Source organism: Amblyraja radiata, chromosome 15 (genome assembly GCF_010909765.2).
Source record: "Amblyraja radiata isolate CabotCenter1 chromosome 15, sAmbRad1.1.pri, whole genome shotgun sequence".
Taxonomy (NCBI): domain Eukaryota; kingdom Metazoa; phylum Chordata; class Chondrichthyes; order Rajiformes; family Rajidae; genus Amblyraja; species Amblyraja radiata.
Window position 1 is genome coordinate 23,445,637 of NC_045970.1, and position 17,389 is coordinate 23,463,025.

The 17,389-nt window shown below is 39.8% G+C and overlaps 1 protein-coding gene across 12 annotated transcripts in view; it reads right to left on the reverse strand.

The window, feature by feature from the left end:
* Nucleotides 1-215: 215 nt before the first annotated feature.
* Nucleotides 216-17,389, reverse strand: part of tacc2 (transforming acidic coiled-coil containing protein 2) — a 225,407-nt gene continuing 208,233 nt past the window's right edge. For 8 of the 12 annotated variants that reach the window (XM_033033794.1, XM_033033792.1, XM_033033793.1 and 5 more), the window contains 6 exons: nucleotides 16,754-16,797; nucleotides 14,992-15,000; nucleotides 7,758-7,918; nucleotides 5,048-5,154; nucleotides 4,195-4,315; nucleotides 216-1,105 (listed from right to left, as the gene is read on the reverse strand). In XM_033033794.1, the coding sequence (XP_032889685.1) occupies nucleotides 1,040-1,105; nucleotides 4,195-4,315; nucleotides 5,048-5,154; nucleotides 7,758-7,918; nucleotides 14,992-15,000; nucleotides 16,754-16,797 (508 nt within the window). In that variant the 3' untranslated portion in view covers nucleotides 216-1,039. Of the gene's footprint in view, nucleotides 1,106-4,194; nucleotides 4,316-5,047; nucleotides 5,177-7,757; nucleotides 7,919-14,991; nucleotides 15,001-16,753; nucleotides 16,798-17,389 lie in introns of those variants that run through there. The other 4 variants (XM_033033790.1, XM_033033788.1, XM_033033796.1 and 1 more) reach the window with 2 other exon arrangements.

Here is a 17,389-nt window from a genome sequence, read left to right on the forward strand (position 1 = left end):
TTGGAGAGAAGAAGGAGAGTAGGCCGTTGAGTGGATAAAAAGAAAATATTTGAAAGTGATACAGATTAATTTAGCCTAATATGATCTAATCTTCTAACTTCTTTGAAATATTAACACCATATCAAAATGATGAGAAAATATAAACCAACAATGTGCCTCGAATTCCAACTTGCACTTGGTAGTACATGTCAAAAACACCAGCAGGTGGAAATCAATTCAGATGATCTAATGTCTTTATTGTTTTAGAAACTGGCTACGAACAAGAATCGTACAGCAAAACTGAAATGGGTGTGAGTGGTATAGAGAACAGAATGCAATGTCAGAATAAATACACATCCTTTTGATTTCTTTCAGATCAACATTTAAAAAAAGAAATTAACGTCAATCTAAATAGATATATTTTAGTATCAAAGCAGCAAACTTTGGAGTGTCTGAAAAATTGTAACCATCTCAAATATTGCAATAGGTTTCCTCCAAAGAGTTAAGTTTGCATAGACTGCTCTGAGATAAAATTAAAATCAGTCATTTTTAAAAAACAGCAATTGTGATTTTAAACTAAATTTTATTTACAATAGAGAACTTCATTGACACATGCGTTTTTACAAATTCATTATGCAGATCAAGTCTAGATTCTTAAGGCTTCACTGAAAATTGGCAAGACTCCTCTTGCAGTAATGTACAGTATATTCAAACTTTAAACACAATACATGGAAACCCATAAAAAAACAAAAAATATAAATCAATCTCAATATCTAACACATCTTATCTAGCCTTTGAAGGACCAATCTCCCTGATACAGGAACTTTTACATCAACTTGCCTTGTGCCATACTACAATACAGCAGACAGTAAAAGGAAAATTTGCAAGGGCCATTTGATTGCTACACACATTAAACAGTCCTCATATGAAAGAGAAATAGTGCACTAAAATGTGGTGAAAACCACAATGTCCACATAGGTCAGCATTCATTACTGCACCACAGGCTTTATTGCACTCAGTATTTCCCCACTAATCAACAACAACAAAAAAATAGGCGACATTAACTCTTCCCCATTTTGGCAATCAGTTCATCACAGATTTTTGTCAGTTCTTCCACTTCCTTATTCTGAAAAGAAACCAGAAATATATTGAATGTACATTTTTCCAGGTTTAAGAAAACGCACAGCTAGACAAAGGTATCTGCTCTACTAACAGCCATTCTCATAATATGTCTTTAGTGTGCACAGAAAAGATTGCAGTAATAAACAGTTCAAAAAATATGTACAAATGAGAATGCAATTTTGTAAAGCACATACTAATTGATGCATTTCATCAGTTATTTTATTTGTTCTCTGGATTAATGCTTGAGTTGTATAATTATAAAATGCTGTGAAAGGTTAATTAAAAGGCAAAAACTCCCAGGCTAAAAAGGAACCTCTTTGTCCAATATCTCATGATTTCAGACCGGCAGTATTTCTTAGTGTCAGTTGTTGAGAATTAAAGCCCAGAATTTCCCGATGAGCTGTGAGGCACCTCACACAAAGTTCACTTCTGATATTTGGTCCTACCTGCTTACCTGATTCCTCAGCAACTAGGTCTTCCATTCGTGTACTTCAGCAATCATAGATTGGGGCATTTTCCTTCTTTTGCCTCAGCCAGACCAATGCATGTAGATAAACACTTCCATTCTAAATGTTAACTCATGTGCTAAATCTCTAATTTAACTCTGCCATGGTAATTTCGATGGCACCACAATTGGGAGCATTTACTATTGATTATGCATACAAAAATAAAATCTTAATTAGTTGAGAATCTCATGTAAATGCAACAAACAGCGAGGGAGCGAGTGATTATTGCGTTCAAGAACCAGCCCTCACCTCTAATGACGTGCCCCCCCAACCCCTCACTCTCCCCTCGCCCCCTCTCTGCCCCCCTCACGCACCCTCACTCCCCGCCCACCCTCTCTGTCCCTCTGTGCCGCCCTGTGTGTCTCTGTGTCCCTTTCTTCCTCTATGTCCCCCTCTCTGCCTCTGTGTCCCCCTCTCTGCCTCTGTGTCCCTCTCTCTGCCTCTGTGTCCCTCTCTCTGCCTTTGTGACCCTCCCTCTGCCTCCCTATCCCTCTGAGTCCCTCTCTGTCCCTATGTGTCCCCCTCTGCGCGCCTCTGTGTCCCTCTCTGTGCTTCTGTGTCCCTATCTGTGCCCCTCTTTCTCTATCCCCCCTCCCTCTCTACCCACGCCTGCGAGTTGGGGGCTATACGTGAGTGGATAGGGCCGGGGATGGGGTAAAAGGAGTGAATGAATAATATTAATATAATATCAATGGGGGTGGTTAGTGTGTGTGGGGGGGTGGTTAGTGTGTGTGTGTGTGAGGGGTTGGTTAGTTTGGTTCACCAATCAGACATCTTTTTAAAATCTAAAGTGCTGAATCCAGCTGGATGACGTCACAATGCCTTTGCTCCTCGCAACCAGCTGCACAGTTTACAACATGCTGCCTGCTGGGCACTGTTTTCCAGGAGTGACGTCACCACCCTCCCCCCTCACCCCCCCCCCCCCCCCCCCCCCCCCTCGAGCAAGTGGGCTCTGTTCTGCAGATCCCAATGGCGCTTCCGGGAGCTTCAAAGCGCTTCCGCGGTCACGAGCACTCATAAGCTTCCCGGTTTGCTTTACAAGAACTTTCTCCTCACGGCGTGCTGCGTGATGTTCCACGCGCAGCGAGTGAAGTCACCCCTTCCCACTCCCCGCTGCTAACCGCTCCTATCCTGCTCCTCCCCCCTGCTGCTATCCGCTTCGGGTTTCCAGAGAGATGCAGAGAGTCGGGCCCTGTAGTAGAGCTCTCTTTCTCTCTCTCCCTGGGGTCTCTCCGCTTTTCGCAGCCCACTCGCCCGCCCGGCTCCCTTCCACCTCTCCCCCCCTCCCCTCTCCTCCCCCCCATCTCTCCCCCTCCTCTCTCGCCCACTCCCTCTCCCTACCCCACTCTCCCCCCTCCCCTCTCCTCACACCACCTCCCCCCCTCCCCTCCCCCTCTCTCCCCCTTTTTACCACCCTCCTCTCTCTCCTCTACGCTCTATCCCCCTCCCCCTCCCTCTCTCCCTCCCCCCCCCTCTACCTCACCTCTACACCCCTCTAACCCCCCTCCTCACTCTCCATCCCCACTACCTCCCCACCACCTCCCTCCCCCTCCCTTTCCCCTACTCCCCCTCCTCTCTCCCCCCTTCACTCTCTCCCCTCTCCCCCCCTCTGCCCTCCCTGCACGTCATCCCTCTCCCCTCCCCTTCAACTTCATCTCCTCCCCCTCCCTTCTCCCCCTACTCTCCCCTCTGTCCCCCTTCCTCTCTCTCCCCCACTCCCCCCCCTCTCTCTACCTCCTTCCTTCCCCTCTCTTCCCCCTCCTCTCTCTCCCTCCCCCCTCTGCCCCTCTTTCAGCCCCAACTCCCCTCCCCCTCCCTTTGCCCCCCTCTCTCTCCCCCGCCTTCCCCCCCCCTCTGCCCCCCTACACCCCTCCCCTCCACTTCCATCCCCTTCCCTTTGCCCCCACTCCCCTCTCTCCCGCCCCTCCCCCTCCACCCTCCCTCCACCTCACCCCTCCCACTCCTTTCTACCCCCATCCTCTCCCCCTCCTTCCCCCCCCCCCTCCTCTCTACTCTCTATCCCCCCACCCCTCTCTCCCCCTCCTCTCTCACCCCTCCTCTCTCTTCCCCCTCCCCTCCTCTGCCCCCCCTTAACCCCTCCCCCACCCCTTTCCCCCTCCCTCTCCTTCCCCCCTCCATCTTCCTCTCACCCCTCCCCCTCCCCCCCTGTGTATGTGTGGGGTGGATAGTGTGTGTGTGACGCTGCAGCCCCCCCCGCAACCACGCGTTGAGGAGATGGGACCCAACGGGTCCCCCTTGGTCTAGTGAGAGATATAAATTGTCTCCTGCCTCATGGACCAATTTTCATAGGAGAGAAGTAAAAAAAACAATTTTCCGCTATTAAACTGAAATAACTATGAATTTTCCTTGGACAGGAACATTTTGCCCATAGATTTCAGAGAAAAACAGAAAGAGCCATAAGCTAGTTTGTACAATTGCAGGCAGTATATATCTGAAAATATAATATTCAAGACAGAATGGGATTAGTTACACAATTACCATCAACAAAAGAAATTGCACTCAAAGTGTTCAAACTTGCCAATTTAAAAGTAGAAAAAACATTTGCTTCTAAAACACATTGAATTACCTTCTGTTCTAAAGTTCTCTCCAATGACTCCACTTTCATCTGTTCCTTCCGTAGGCTGGCTTGGAAGGCTGTCTGCTCTGATTTGGACTTGGCACGCACTTGGGCAATCTCAGTATTTGCTCTAAGATTCAAATAATTTTTCAGTGAATGCACAAGTAGATATCAAGTTAGCTTTCTCATAATGTTTTATTATGGGCATATTCTCTACTGCTTTGCATTACAACGTGACATAATCAGCTATACCAGATACAATTTTCAACCGTTACACCTACTCTACATAATAGCCCAAAAGATGTGGTCTGTGCTGAGCTTCCCATGCTTGCTGCTGCTCATAAGAAATGTTCCCACCCACCTCATGTGGATCCCCAGGCAACTTGCTGAGATAAGCTGGCCTGATCCCTAACAGCAATGGGCTGCATGGTAGCAGGAAGGCCTTTGAGATGGAAATAGCATTACAGAGGATATTATGGATGTGGGATGGGATTTGTTGACAGGAGTGGTGAATAGATGGATGAATAAATCACAATCACAAGGTTAACCAACGTGAACAATTATGAATGTTGGATGCAATAACTGTTAAACATTAAAGTATCAAAACGTGTAAACCTTATATCGAAAGTCAAAAATTTAAACAAAATAAAAACATTAAATAATTATAAATAATCTAAAAATGTGAACTAACTTTTATTTCCCAGAGCAATTCACCATTAGTGATATCAATGAAAAAAAACTTGCACTGGGTCTAATCATGTACTTCCATGCAAATTCCTTGTCATTAATTGTATTTATTGATGAAAGACAAATTACTACCCCTAAATGGTTAATAATTATCAATAGTAAACAGAATATTTACTTGTCAAGCTTTTCTTCAGCATGGATTTTGAGAGCATGGTACCGCTGTTCTTCCTTCTTTACACGGGCAAGGTATTCTTGGGCACATTTCTTCAATACTTCCTCATTCTGCCAAAAATAAGTAATTGCCCTGAAGATCAGAATAGATACACAAGAGAATATGTTTCCTCAAAGTAGCCTTTTAGGAAGACTTTGACACGTAATTGCTATCAGCGCACATTGTAGATTTAATTTTGCATACTGATCAAACTGAGGAAATCAGTACTTTAGTCCAAAATCACGGCAAATTTAAAATAAAATGTACAAAGTGGTTTTTATTACGAGCAAAGAAACATCAATGTTCACCACCAACTTCAAAGAAATGTGCACAAAATGATCCTGTGCCCTTTGTTTCCACCTCCCTGTTGGTGGTTAATTCCCAGGATGGCAGGACTGTCATATGCTGTGAGAATGGAGCAGCTGGGCTTGTACACTCTGGAGTTTAGAAGGATGAGAGGGTATCTCATTGAAACATATAAGATTGTTAAGGGCTTGGACACGCTAGAGACAGGAAACATGTTCCCGATGTTGGGGGAGTCCAGAACCAGGGGCCACAGTTTAAGAATAAGGAGTAAGCCATTTAGAACGTAGACGAGGAAACACTTTTTCTCAGGGAGTGGTGAGTCTGTGGAGTTCTCTGCCTCAGAGGGCGGTGGAGGCAGGTTCTCTGGATGCTTTCAAGAGAGAGCTAGATAGGGCTCTTAAAAATAGCGGAGTCAGGGGATATGGGGAGAAGGCAGGAACAGGGTACTGATTGGGGATGATCAGCCATGATCACATTGAATCTCGAAGGGCCGAATGGCCTACTCCTGCACCTATTGGTCATGTCTTGCTAAGTAGGGTAAAGACCTATTTATGCCCCAACAAACCAATGTGCAACATATTCAGAATACTTATACAGTAAGAGCATAACACATTTTCTTAAGATTGTTTATTTTTGAAGATAATGCTTATAGAATAGTATTCCCAACAGAAATTTAAGGGATATTACTGAAAACAAATGTTGAATTTCTACAGTTTGTTGACTACACAACTGCATACTTCAGAAGTTGCTGTCAGTTCCACGTTGTAGGAACCCCAAAGGATAATAGATTTCTGGTTGTGATTATTGCAAAACTGAGCTCATCTTTAACCTTCAGAGTCAAGATTTAAAGAAATATAAACTGAAACAAATTATTGTAGCCCAGATTTTGTGGTCAGCAGCAAGTGAAAGATGTGTAGGAAAGAACTGCAGATGCTGATTTAAATCGAAGATAGACACAAAATGCTACAGCAACTCAGCGGGACAGGCAGCAGCTCTGAAGAGAAGAGAAAGATACTTGACATTCATAAGGCTTACACGTATCCACTGAATTCCCACATGATTTTTTACACTGCAGTTTCCCATTATCATTCTGCTAGAACAGCCGCCCGCAGGAACCTGGGACCAGTGTAAATGGGGAAAGAAACAGTTTGTCTCTACTCCCAGTTAATTGAAGAATCCTTGCTTGATGTGTAAATTGTTCAAATCAACAGCAAATCGTACAAAAAAGATGTGATAAAGAGATATACGGTATAAAAAAGTTAGTGTTGGGGAGGTCGTTCATCACTAATCAAGAACTAACATACTTTTAAGACTTCACTCGCATCTAAATGGACAAACCCCAAACATATCTTAGAAGGTACATGGTGGGAAAAACACGAAGCACAAAACTCTTCATGCATTTGAGTGCTAAATTCCCTTGCAATATATTATTAAAGTGAAACTCGCAGAGAAACAAAGCAAATCAGACAGCACATTCTTGATTTCTGTTTTTTAACAGTGAATGCAGTAAACCCTTGTTATTACGGACTATGGGAGCGGGGGGGGGTGTCAGTTATTGCCGATTGTCCGCTATCACTGAGTAAAGTTATTATCATTGTATGTAGTTGAAACAAAGAACTGCAGATAATGGTTAATACACAAAAGGACAGAAAGTGCTGGAGTAACTCAGCGTGTCAGTCAGCATCGCTAGAGTACATGGATAGGTGACTTTGGGACACTTCAGACTGATTCAGGCTGCTGAGTTACTCCAGCACTCTGTGTCATTTCACCTTAAAACTAGGTGTCGATGCCACTGATCTGCACCAGCGAGCCCTTCTTCACCAGCTGCTGCGGCTGTTGTTGTGGTTCGCGTTGTAGCCCCTGGGGACAACGCTTTCTTCTGGGCACTGCCACCTCCCTGCTCCCCCCCCCCCCCCCCCCCCCCACCCGCTCCACCTCATCCTCCGCCCGCAGGCGCCAACATCTTCTAAGGTGGTGTATATTAACGACTCCGGGTGAGAAAGAGATGGAGGCGGCAGTGGAAGTGGGGGCTGTGGAGTGAATAGGGCAATGGGGTGACATGGAGGCAGCGGCAGCTTCTCTGTTGAAATTTTAATAATTCCACTTTTAAAAATTAGGAGCATTAATAGGTAATTAATATTCTTTGAAAGAATAAATTAAACTGCTTAAAGACAGTATCCTATGAATTATACAATCTACGAATTCTGCTGCACGTTTCTACTGTGTACACAGAGCCACCTATACTGTCTGAGAAAAAGTGCAGGAGCCTCAGTGTACCAGTCTAAATCTTTGATGTATAAAATATAATTTAATGCATGCTCTATTGTTTAGATTTAGATTTGGAAAATTAGTTTCTTAATGAACCCACCTTTCTGAACCCTTCCAACACCTCTTTCATTTTCTCGTATCTCCTGAAGAGCTCCGCGAGAGATTTCTCCACAGAGTTCAGATCAGACAAGGCCTGGTCCTTTTCCACTATTAGCTGTTGTACCATGTGATGGGAGAGAGACTTTTCTCTGTGACCATCTTCTGTGGAAAACAAGACCCATGTTTGTTTAAAATAAAGTTCCCAATTCTAAACGACATCTACAAAATTGGCAGTAAAATGTTATTTGCTTTTTGTTTGACAAGTGCATTTTATTATTCTAATCTATAATACCACAATGTAAGTCATTAGCCATTAGTCAAATCGTTTTAGCTTAGTTTAGTGCAGAGTTTAGTTTCCAAATAAATGTTCTATACATGTTATTTTTTCTATTATAATATTATGTTTCTCAAAAGCTACTTTTACCAGTGCACCTAATACATCTTGGGAAATGATAAACCTCAGCAGACTGAATAGGTTAAAACACACAGCACAAATTTGCATTAGAAACCTAAAGTCAACCAGATTACAAAAAGTGAATGGATGAGGAATTAGACAATCAATTCTTGCTTTCTTCACCATACAAAAGATGAATACATCAAGAGAGAACATTTTTGATCTAACAGATAAGGAGGTTTTCAATTAAGCATTGTCAGTCTCTGGATGATCAATTATTTACCCAAAGATGATGTCTGGGTAAATAATAAGATACATAAGATAAGATACGATTTACAGAGAAGGAAAATGTTTAAAATATTTTGTTATAACTTTCAAAACTTCTTTCTGTGATATAATAGGGAACAGAAATACATCTCTCCTTTGTTCTTAAATTCAACAAAATCATCACAGGATTTTGTAGCATTCACTTTGGTCAAAACAACAACTGCTTCTAAATCTTCACCTCGACATTTTGTATCAAACAAAAGACCCATAAAATATACTCCAACAGTGTATAACACATTCTCTTGGTACTGGCTAAGCACTTGCTTATCTGTATAAGATGGAAATATTAATTTGAATTGACTGAAATGAATCAATCTATCAAATTAATCAGTATTAAACAAATAAATAATTGAATTAAAAAAAAAAAAATCATTATATTTATATATTTATAAATTTACAGAATGAGGAAATTATTGACAATGCTGACAATTTGTTGTCCATCTTTAATTGCCCCTGAACAGTGCTGTAATAAGTGGGATTGGAGTCACATTTAGCTAGATTGGGTAAGAACAGATTTTGTAGAAAAACACCAATGAACCATATGTTTATTTTTACACAAATCCAGTAGTTTTCTGTTTATAGTTTCTAACATAATATTTTAATTCCAGCTTTCTTTGATTACTTGATCTTCGTTTCTTCAAACCTTTTAAGGGACAGACTACATACTCATGCACATAGATACCATCAGATACTAGTAATTCCGTGACCGGCACAAGGGCTGTAGACTACAATGGTCAAATGTCCCAGCATTTATTATGGATAACATTATGAAAAATCCATTCCTAACATAGTTTCATCTAGCTGCAATGTGTTAAAATTCCACTTCATATGTCAAAGGCTAAATAAAATTACAACACAAGCTTGAAGTCATCTGATGCTGCGAGCAGCCATCTGGTGATGGCATAACAACAGTTTATTAATGGATTTCTGAATCAAATTTAAATATAAATTACATTTCTATCATCTGTTCTGTAACTTTACAAGAATATTTAATGTTTATATGAACAATTAGTTCAGAACCTCCAGCCAGCCCTTTGTAAGACCAACATGAAGTAACACATTCAAAGTTGGTCTGAATGTTCTTGTTTATTCTTTAGCTGGTAGCCTGTCTACAAATGTTCTTCTCATGGGACATGGACATTGATTAGTAAGGTATTTAATGTCCATTAGGAATTTCCATTGAGTAAGGGTTGAACCACACTTCTGACTTGCTGTATTCTGTCATCATACAGAACAGTTAGGCAAGGCATGTCAGGATTTGTTCCGAGTTATGATGCAGGACTGGCAAATTATTTCCAAGTTAGAACAGCGTGTGACCTGGAGAGAAACTTGCAGGATCTCCAGTATTTTTCCCTGAAAATAATTTCCTGTCAAATTCTGAATCTGACGACAAGGCCCAAAGCAGAAAGTGAAGGAGAGATGCAGACAAATAAAACTAATCTCGATAAGAGACCACATATTTGTGCTTCAACACTTTGTAGCCAGGTTTTCCACTCTTGTTATCCTGTAACTTTTGTTGAAATCAGACATGCTTTACATTGAATTAGAACAGCAATATTCACATATTGGACACATGACTGTTGAAAGCATAAAACTTAAAAATTTGGATAAGACATCAAGATTAGTAGAAACATGGTCCAGTAACAGGATGGTAGCTTCCAAAGTGGTTGGAATTGCCAAAATAAAGGGAAAATGTGGACATGTTTAAGAAAATCAGGGTGGCACAGTGGTGGAGTTGCTGCCTCGCAGTGCCGGAGACCCAAGTTTGACCCAAGTATACAGAGTTTGTTAGTTCGTCCTGTGACTGGGTGGGTTTTCTTTGGGTGCTCCAGTTTCCTCCCACAGATCAAAGATGTGCAGGTTTCTAGGTTAATTAGCTTCTGTAAGTTGCCTTCGTGTGGAGGATGCGAAACTGGGATAGTGTATGGGAGATTGTTGGTCAGTCCAGCGGGATGAAGGGCATGTTTCCATGCTGTATTTCTAAACTAAACTACACTGAACTAAAGGGGTCAAGGAAAGAGCGTTCACGTCGTGGCCCTGTTTCCACCAATCTTTCCACCACCACGCACAAGAAGCACAAGAAGCGACAAGACAGACACCATTGTGTGCAGATGCCGAGAAGTGTGTTCAGCTCTGGCTGAACAACTTCTAATCTTGTATGTGGACTCGATAAGAAGAAGAACTGAACTAAACTAAGCAGCAATACAAATAGACCAGGAAAATGTCAGCACTGGAAAAAAAACTGGAAATGAGAGAAAGTGGGAAAATTGGGAAAAAAATAGTGCATTAATCTACACGAGTTGGTCAGTTATTCAAAGAAAGGATATATGGAATCAAAAATAGAAAAGAAACAGGCCTTTTTAAATAAGTGCTGTAAACAGAAAGGCAAATTATTCTCCCTGTTCTAAAAATAAAACAAGAAAATGATCGAATCATTATTTAGACAGATAGATAGATCTACTCGAATGAACAATAATCAACAAAATAAAGAATTTGCAGGGGGCACATAAGTGACTGTAAATGCTGTCTGGAGAAACAAATCAATTGTTGGAGAAATTCAGCGAGTCGAGCAGCATTAGTTGAGTGAAATAGACTGTCAACACTTCGAGTCAAGAGCATTCACCTGACCCTTCATCTGAGTCCACAAAATGTTGACTGTCCATTTTCCTCCACAGATGCTGTCTGATTCGTTGAGTTTGATTTATGGTCAAGAATTCACAGTCCTTGGCACATTTTCAAATATCACATTTTATTTCAGCCATCATTGTGTAATCTACAGAGGTTCGATTTTATTAGCCTGATTAATGTCAACATCGCTTCTGCATTGAAATAAACGTTGCATCCTGCTAAAATAAATGTTTATGATGTTAATTGTAGTTAAACTCAAACCATGTGGGTAGAAAGATGATGGTGGCCAACCCTTTAACAATCTTGAATTTGTGCTGAGTTTTGTTTTTTTGGGATTGTTTACTATAATAGTATTTATGCCTAAATTTAATCCAGTATTATGAATTTGAGACATATAAATCAACAAATCAGAATTAAAATGCAAGACCCAAAGGTGTTCACAGCATTTTTTTTAACAACACATGTTACAAACAAATGTACATGTCTTTAGTGATAATGATAATTCAGTGATAATTTAGTGATAATGATAGTTCAGTGATAATGGGAAAGGACCATGCCCCTACTTATTTCCACCTTCCATGTGGCTCTAGCAAGCTCAATTAAAATAGACTATCAAATTGGCCAATGATGAAAAAATGAGATGGAAGGAATAACAGGAAAATAATGCAAAATTACTCAGGCCTCTCCATATATTTGTATGTTTCTTCATTCATAGATATCAGATGATAGGCAAATAAAAGGGAATAAATATGAGAAAAGTGGTGGGGGCATTAAAATGTAACAGTTACTCATTTTGTGACTTCTTAGTCAAAGAATTCAGGAGTTTAAATTTGTGGTTCAGAAAATCTTCAGCCTTGTTCAAGGAAATTTGATGGAATTTTTACTTTAACTATCTTTAAATTTTCCATTTAAGGAATTGTCAGATTACAATAATCACAGAAAAAAAAAGTAATATGAATTGTCGAAGGCAGAATAGGATGGTGGTGTCAAACACTGGCTCCAATGTATTCAAGAGATTCAAGAGAAAATACTATTTCTCCACAACCAGATGCACAGATCTCAGTTACGCTTCAATAAGGAAGCAGCAAATTGGAGTAAGGTAACTGGCGTAAAAATAGGAGAAAATTAGCAGTGGTTTCATGAACTCACTTGTAGCCAGTTATAAAATAGAAACTCACTTGTTCACCATCCTGGTTTGGAGACTCCATTGAGGAAAAATAAAATAAGAAAATTAAAATGGACAAATTAAAAACCAAATCTGCTTTTCACAAGATTAGGTCACTACAATTGGAAAAAAACTAAAAATTACTCAGCCACGTTAGTGAGTTATTGATATAAATCAAAATCGTGCATCAGCAAATTTATAGCAGGGATTCCTGCTTTCCTCTCTGCTGCATTGGAAGTCCAGTTAAACCATTCTCTCACTTTTCATGATTTTACTTAGGGCACAAGCCAAGAACTTTAAATAATTGTAATTGAACAAAAAACATAAACAATATTTTCTTACTTGCATAATTTAATTAAAAATGCGAATAGTTACATAGAAACATAGAAAATAGGTGCAGGAGGTGGCCATTCGGCCCTTCGAGCCAGCACCGCCATTCATTGCGATCATGGCTGATCGTCCCCAATCAATAACCTGTGCCTGCCTTCTCCCCATATCCCTTGATTCCACTAGCCCCTAGAGCTCTATCTAACTCTCTCTTAAATCCATCCAGTGATTTGGCCTCCACTGTCCTCTGTGGCAGGGAATTCCACAAATTCACAACTCTCTGGGTGAAATTTTGTTTTCTTACCTCAGTCTTAAATGGCCTCCCCTTTATTAGAAACATAGAAAATAGGTGCAGGAGTAGGCCATTCGGCCCTTCGAGCCTGCACCGCCATTCAATATGATCATGGCTGATAATCTAACTCAGTATCCCATCCCTGCCTTCTCTCCATACCCCCTGATCCTTTTAGCCACAAGGGCCACATCTAACTCCCTCTTAAATATAGCCAATGAACTGGCCTCATTCTAATACTGTGGCCCCTGGTTCTGGACTCGCCCAACATTGGGAACATTTTTCCTGCATCTAGCTTGTCCAGTCCTTTTATAATTTTATATGTTTCTATAAGATTACCCCTCATCCTTCTAAACTCCAGTGAATACAAGCCTAGTATTTTCAATCTTTCCTTATACGAGTCCCGCCATCCCAGGGATCAATCTCGTGAACCTACGCTGCACTGCCTCAATCACAAGGATGTCCTTCCTCAAATTAGGAGACCAAAACTGTACGCAATACTCCAGATGTGGTCTTACCAGAGTCCTATACAACTGCAGAAGAACCTCTCTGCTCCTATACTGAAATCCTCTTGTTATGAAGGCCAACATTCCATTAGCTTTCTTCACTGCCTGCTGTACCTGCACGCCAACTTTCAGTGACCGGTGTACAAGAACACCCAGGTCTCGCTGTATCTCCCCCTTACCTAACCTAACCCCATTGAGATAATAATCTGCCCCCTTGTTTTTGCCACCAAAGTGGATAACCTCACATTTATCTATATTATACTGCGTCTGCCACGCATCTGCCCACTCACTCAACCTGTCCAGGTCACCCTGCAACCTCCTAACATCCTCTTCACAGTTCACACTGCCACCCAGCTTTGTGTTTCCGCAAACTTGCTAGTGTTGCTCCTAATTCCCTCTTCCAAATCATTAATATATATGATAAACAGTTGTGGCCCCAACACCGAGCCTTGCGGCACCTCCACTCGCCACTGCCTGACATTCTGAAAAGGACCCGTTCACTCCTACTCTTTGCTTCCTGTCTGCCAACCAATCTTCCAAGTTGCTGAAGCAGAATTTGATATAAATCAAACAAATGTCAATAGTTGTCATTGGAGCATTTAAGAAAATTAATCTGCATAAGAAATTAATATCTTGTAATATTTATTATGAGATAACTACAATTAGTGGCTGAAGTTAGATAAATAGGGAGACACAGGTGATCCTATCTACACGTCTTGTCAGGTAAATTGATAGGGGCTTTAGAATGGAATTCTTTGGGTTTTTGTGGAGAATAACAGAATATAAAAGCAAAGCAATTGTGCTGGAACTTTATGCAACACTGGTAAAGTTGGAACATGATAGACATTTCTGTTCATTACATTTCAGGAAGGCTTCGTAGATGGTTTACCAGAATACTACAATGGTTGTAGGATTTCACTGATGAAGAAAGTTTTGGAAAAGTTAAGCCAATCCTTCTTGAAATGAAAATGTTTTCAAGATGAAGTGGATTCTTCAAGAAGAAACATTGTTCCATCTTGTGAGTGGATCAAAAGATTGAGTTCATAAATTAAAAATGATTGATACATGACCCAATGCCAAAATGCATATTATCATTCACTTAGGTAATTGTCAGCACCTGGAAGATTGCCTGAAATATAGATAGAAGCTGATCCCACAAATTACTTTAAAAGAGTGCAGGAGAGGTACTTGAACATGAAGAACATACAGAGTTACTTTCAAAGAATGGAAATACACCTGACTGCTCTTTCAAAGAGCCAGCACAGACTTGATGCTCTATGTATCTGTGACAATGATACAAATAGATTTTTAACAGTAACAAAATGATTTGCAAAAGCATGTGAGCAGATGTTTTGATTTGATGAATTATGATGAATCTTCACAAGGACAAACTATATTTTCTGGCAGATTGGCCTGCTGGTATTTTTTGACAGGCATTCTTCACGGAGAGAACCATTCTCCACATGCTTAAAATATTTTATCAAAAGAAAACAATAGTTGGGCAATAAAAATGATATCCCCCACCAACCCCATTCCCACCTGCCACTACCCTGTTGGTGTATGGAATTGGTGATGAAAGTGTGTAAAAGCATTACTTACCAGGCTTGCCTTATTTGCATTGCAAGCAAATTACCAGAAGCAAAGTGAAAGCATAATGGAAAAAGGCAACTAGTTAGGTAAGCAGAAAAAAAACACTCAAAACTGTCAGAAAGGTTCAAATTATAAAAATAAAAAAAGTGGGAGGAGAGGAAGCAAAAAGTAAAGCAGAATTTGGAAAAAGCAAAAAAATAGTAAGTTATAGCATTACATAGCAGTGAAATAAGGCTTACACGCCAGAAAGGCAAATTACATAAATGGTTACTTTTTGAAGAATTGAGCAGATTTTCGAGTTTGAATTATATTACAATTCAAGAAAAAAGAGGTGATTAAATCATTTTGGATCACTAAATTATGGTGATCTACTAGCATTCACTTTGGTCAAAGTTTGAGTACTAATGTTCAATGACAACTACTGAAAGAGCTAATTATCAGTCCACAAAAAGCAAAGTAACTACAGCTTCATCTCCTTTAATTATCTCATGTTCTCACCAAAAATGTTAATTCCATTTGAAGGTAGGGGACTGCTTGTGTTCATTGTTTATATCTGCATTATATTACATTTTTATTTGGCTATATGGACAACTGAATCTTTAAGCATGATGAATTCTGAGTAGCACAAGTAGTAATATTACTCATTTAACTGTCTTTATTGTGGGTCCACAATTCCTGCATTCAGTTCTGCTGAATGGCACAACCTGAAAGCTGCCCTGTGAAGCTGGCTACATTTTCCTTTCCCAACCCCCCCTTGTCACCATCTTTACTGTCCCAACCATATGTCCCAAAACCAAATGAAAGAGTGAGAAGTAAAAGAGTCATGGTAGAAAATAAGTAGAATGAAAAAGTATTGTGAATACAAAATTAATGCAGAGAGCCCAATGACAGAATATAAAGAGACAGAGAGAAAAAGATAGAACAAAGAAATGTAAATGAAAGATGGAGCTAAGCAACCCCGATCTCCACTCCTCAACCACCCCCCACCTTGCCAAACAACTTTTTACAATCTAAAGAGTGCCACAAGACAAAATCACAGAAATAACATGACCAGATTGAACAGTAAAACATTGTCATCTTTGCACAAATTGAGAATATTATGGTCTTTCTAAGTAATTGGCTGGATGACCTCGGGATAAATTTGCACCGATGGTATTGTAATTCAGTGTAATGGTCACCAATAAATCACTGAATATCAATCGTTGGCAATGCTTAAAGTTCACAAAATTAAAGTCAAATTATAAAGGCATTTTATAAATTACAATTTGTAGGAAGGAACTATAATTTATAAATTATAATGACAATTTTAGACTACATTCCAATTCAGGGGATTAAGGAGTTAGCTGTAGCATGGGACTTTGAGATTATATTTCTCACAATTCCATGTTTAAACTGGTTGGAATTTCCATGCACAGTATTGGCTATATCAGAGGAATGATGGAAAATAATATATAGCAATTTGAACAGTTGCAATATGGTCTGTATAGGAGTAAGTTTCAACGCAGGCATTATTATAAAAAGAGAAGAGTTTGCATTAATTGTATGTTAGCTTTTCATGGAAGAGGCTATACAAGCTGAAAACCTTTTTTACTTCTTAATGCAAATGCATTGAGATGCAAAACTAGAATATTACAATTTAGTTTTCAGCTAAATACCAAAAATGGTTTGTCCCTTTTAACTTTATTAGCTCACCATCTTGGATAATGTAAAAAAAAAACAGGCAGATCAAACACAATGCAACTACAATAGATAAAATAATGTAAAGTTTTACCTATCATTTGAGCAATGGTCTTCTCGTACTCTGCAACAATCCGCCTGTCGACAGGAAAAGTTGCAGTATAAAAGAGAGGAAATGCTTGTAGATAAATTTAAAGTGATTAATTTAAAACATCAATTATGGTAGAGTAGCATTTTAATAGATTTATAATAAAGCATTTCAAGAATTGTCTTTGGCAAATCATTCTGAAAAGATGTTAAAGTGGTTGTTTTCGATTAATGATTTGAATAATGATTGACAAAATATTAGGCTGTTAGTTTAAAATGTGGATGTTTTTCACAGAACTTAACTTCTGAAGATATCAAGAAGAGTGTTAATTTATCGTAGGCACCAGAACAATAATATTCTTACTTGCTACATCTTTACCAGCACATTAGATACAACAACAACAACAACAACAATAAATATACAATACATTCTCAGTTATACTGAGCAGGCTCGACCACAATAGTGCAAAAACAAACATAGCACATAGAGCAACCTCTGTAGCGTAAAATTCATTGAAAGAGATGAGGTTAGGGTTGTTCACGGTGATTCAAGTCTGATAACTTTCCCCCAGAAGAGATCTATTACAGATAAAATTATTTTTATGAGATACTTGTACCAAAAATTCAATTGATGGATAGGTTA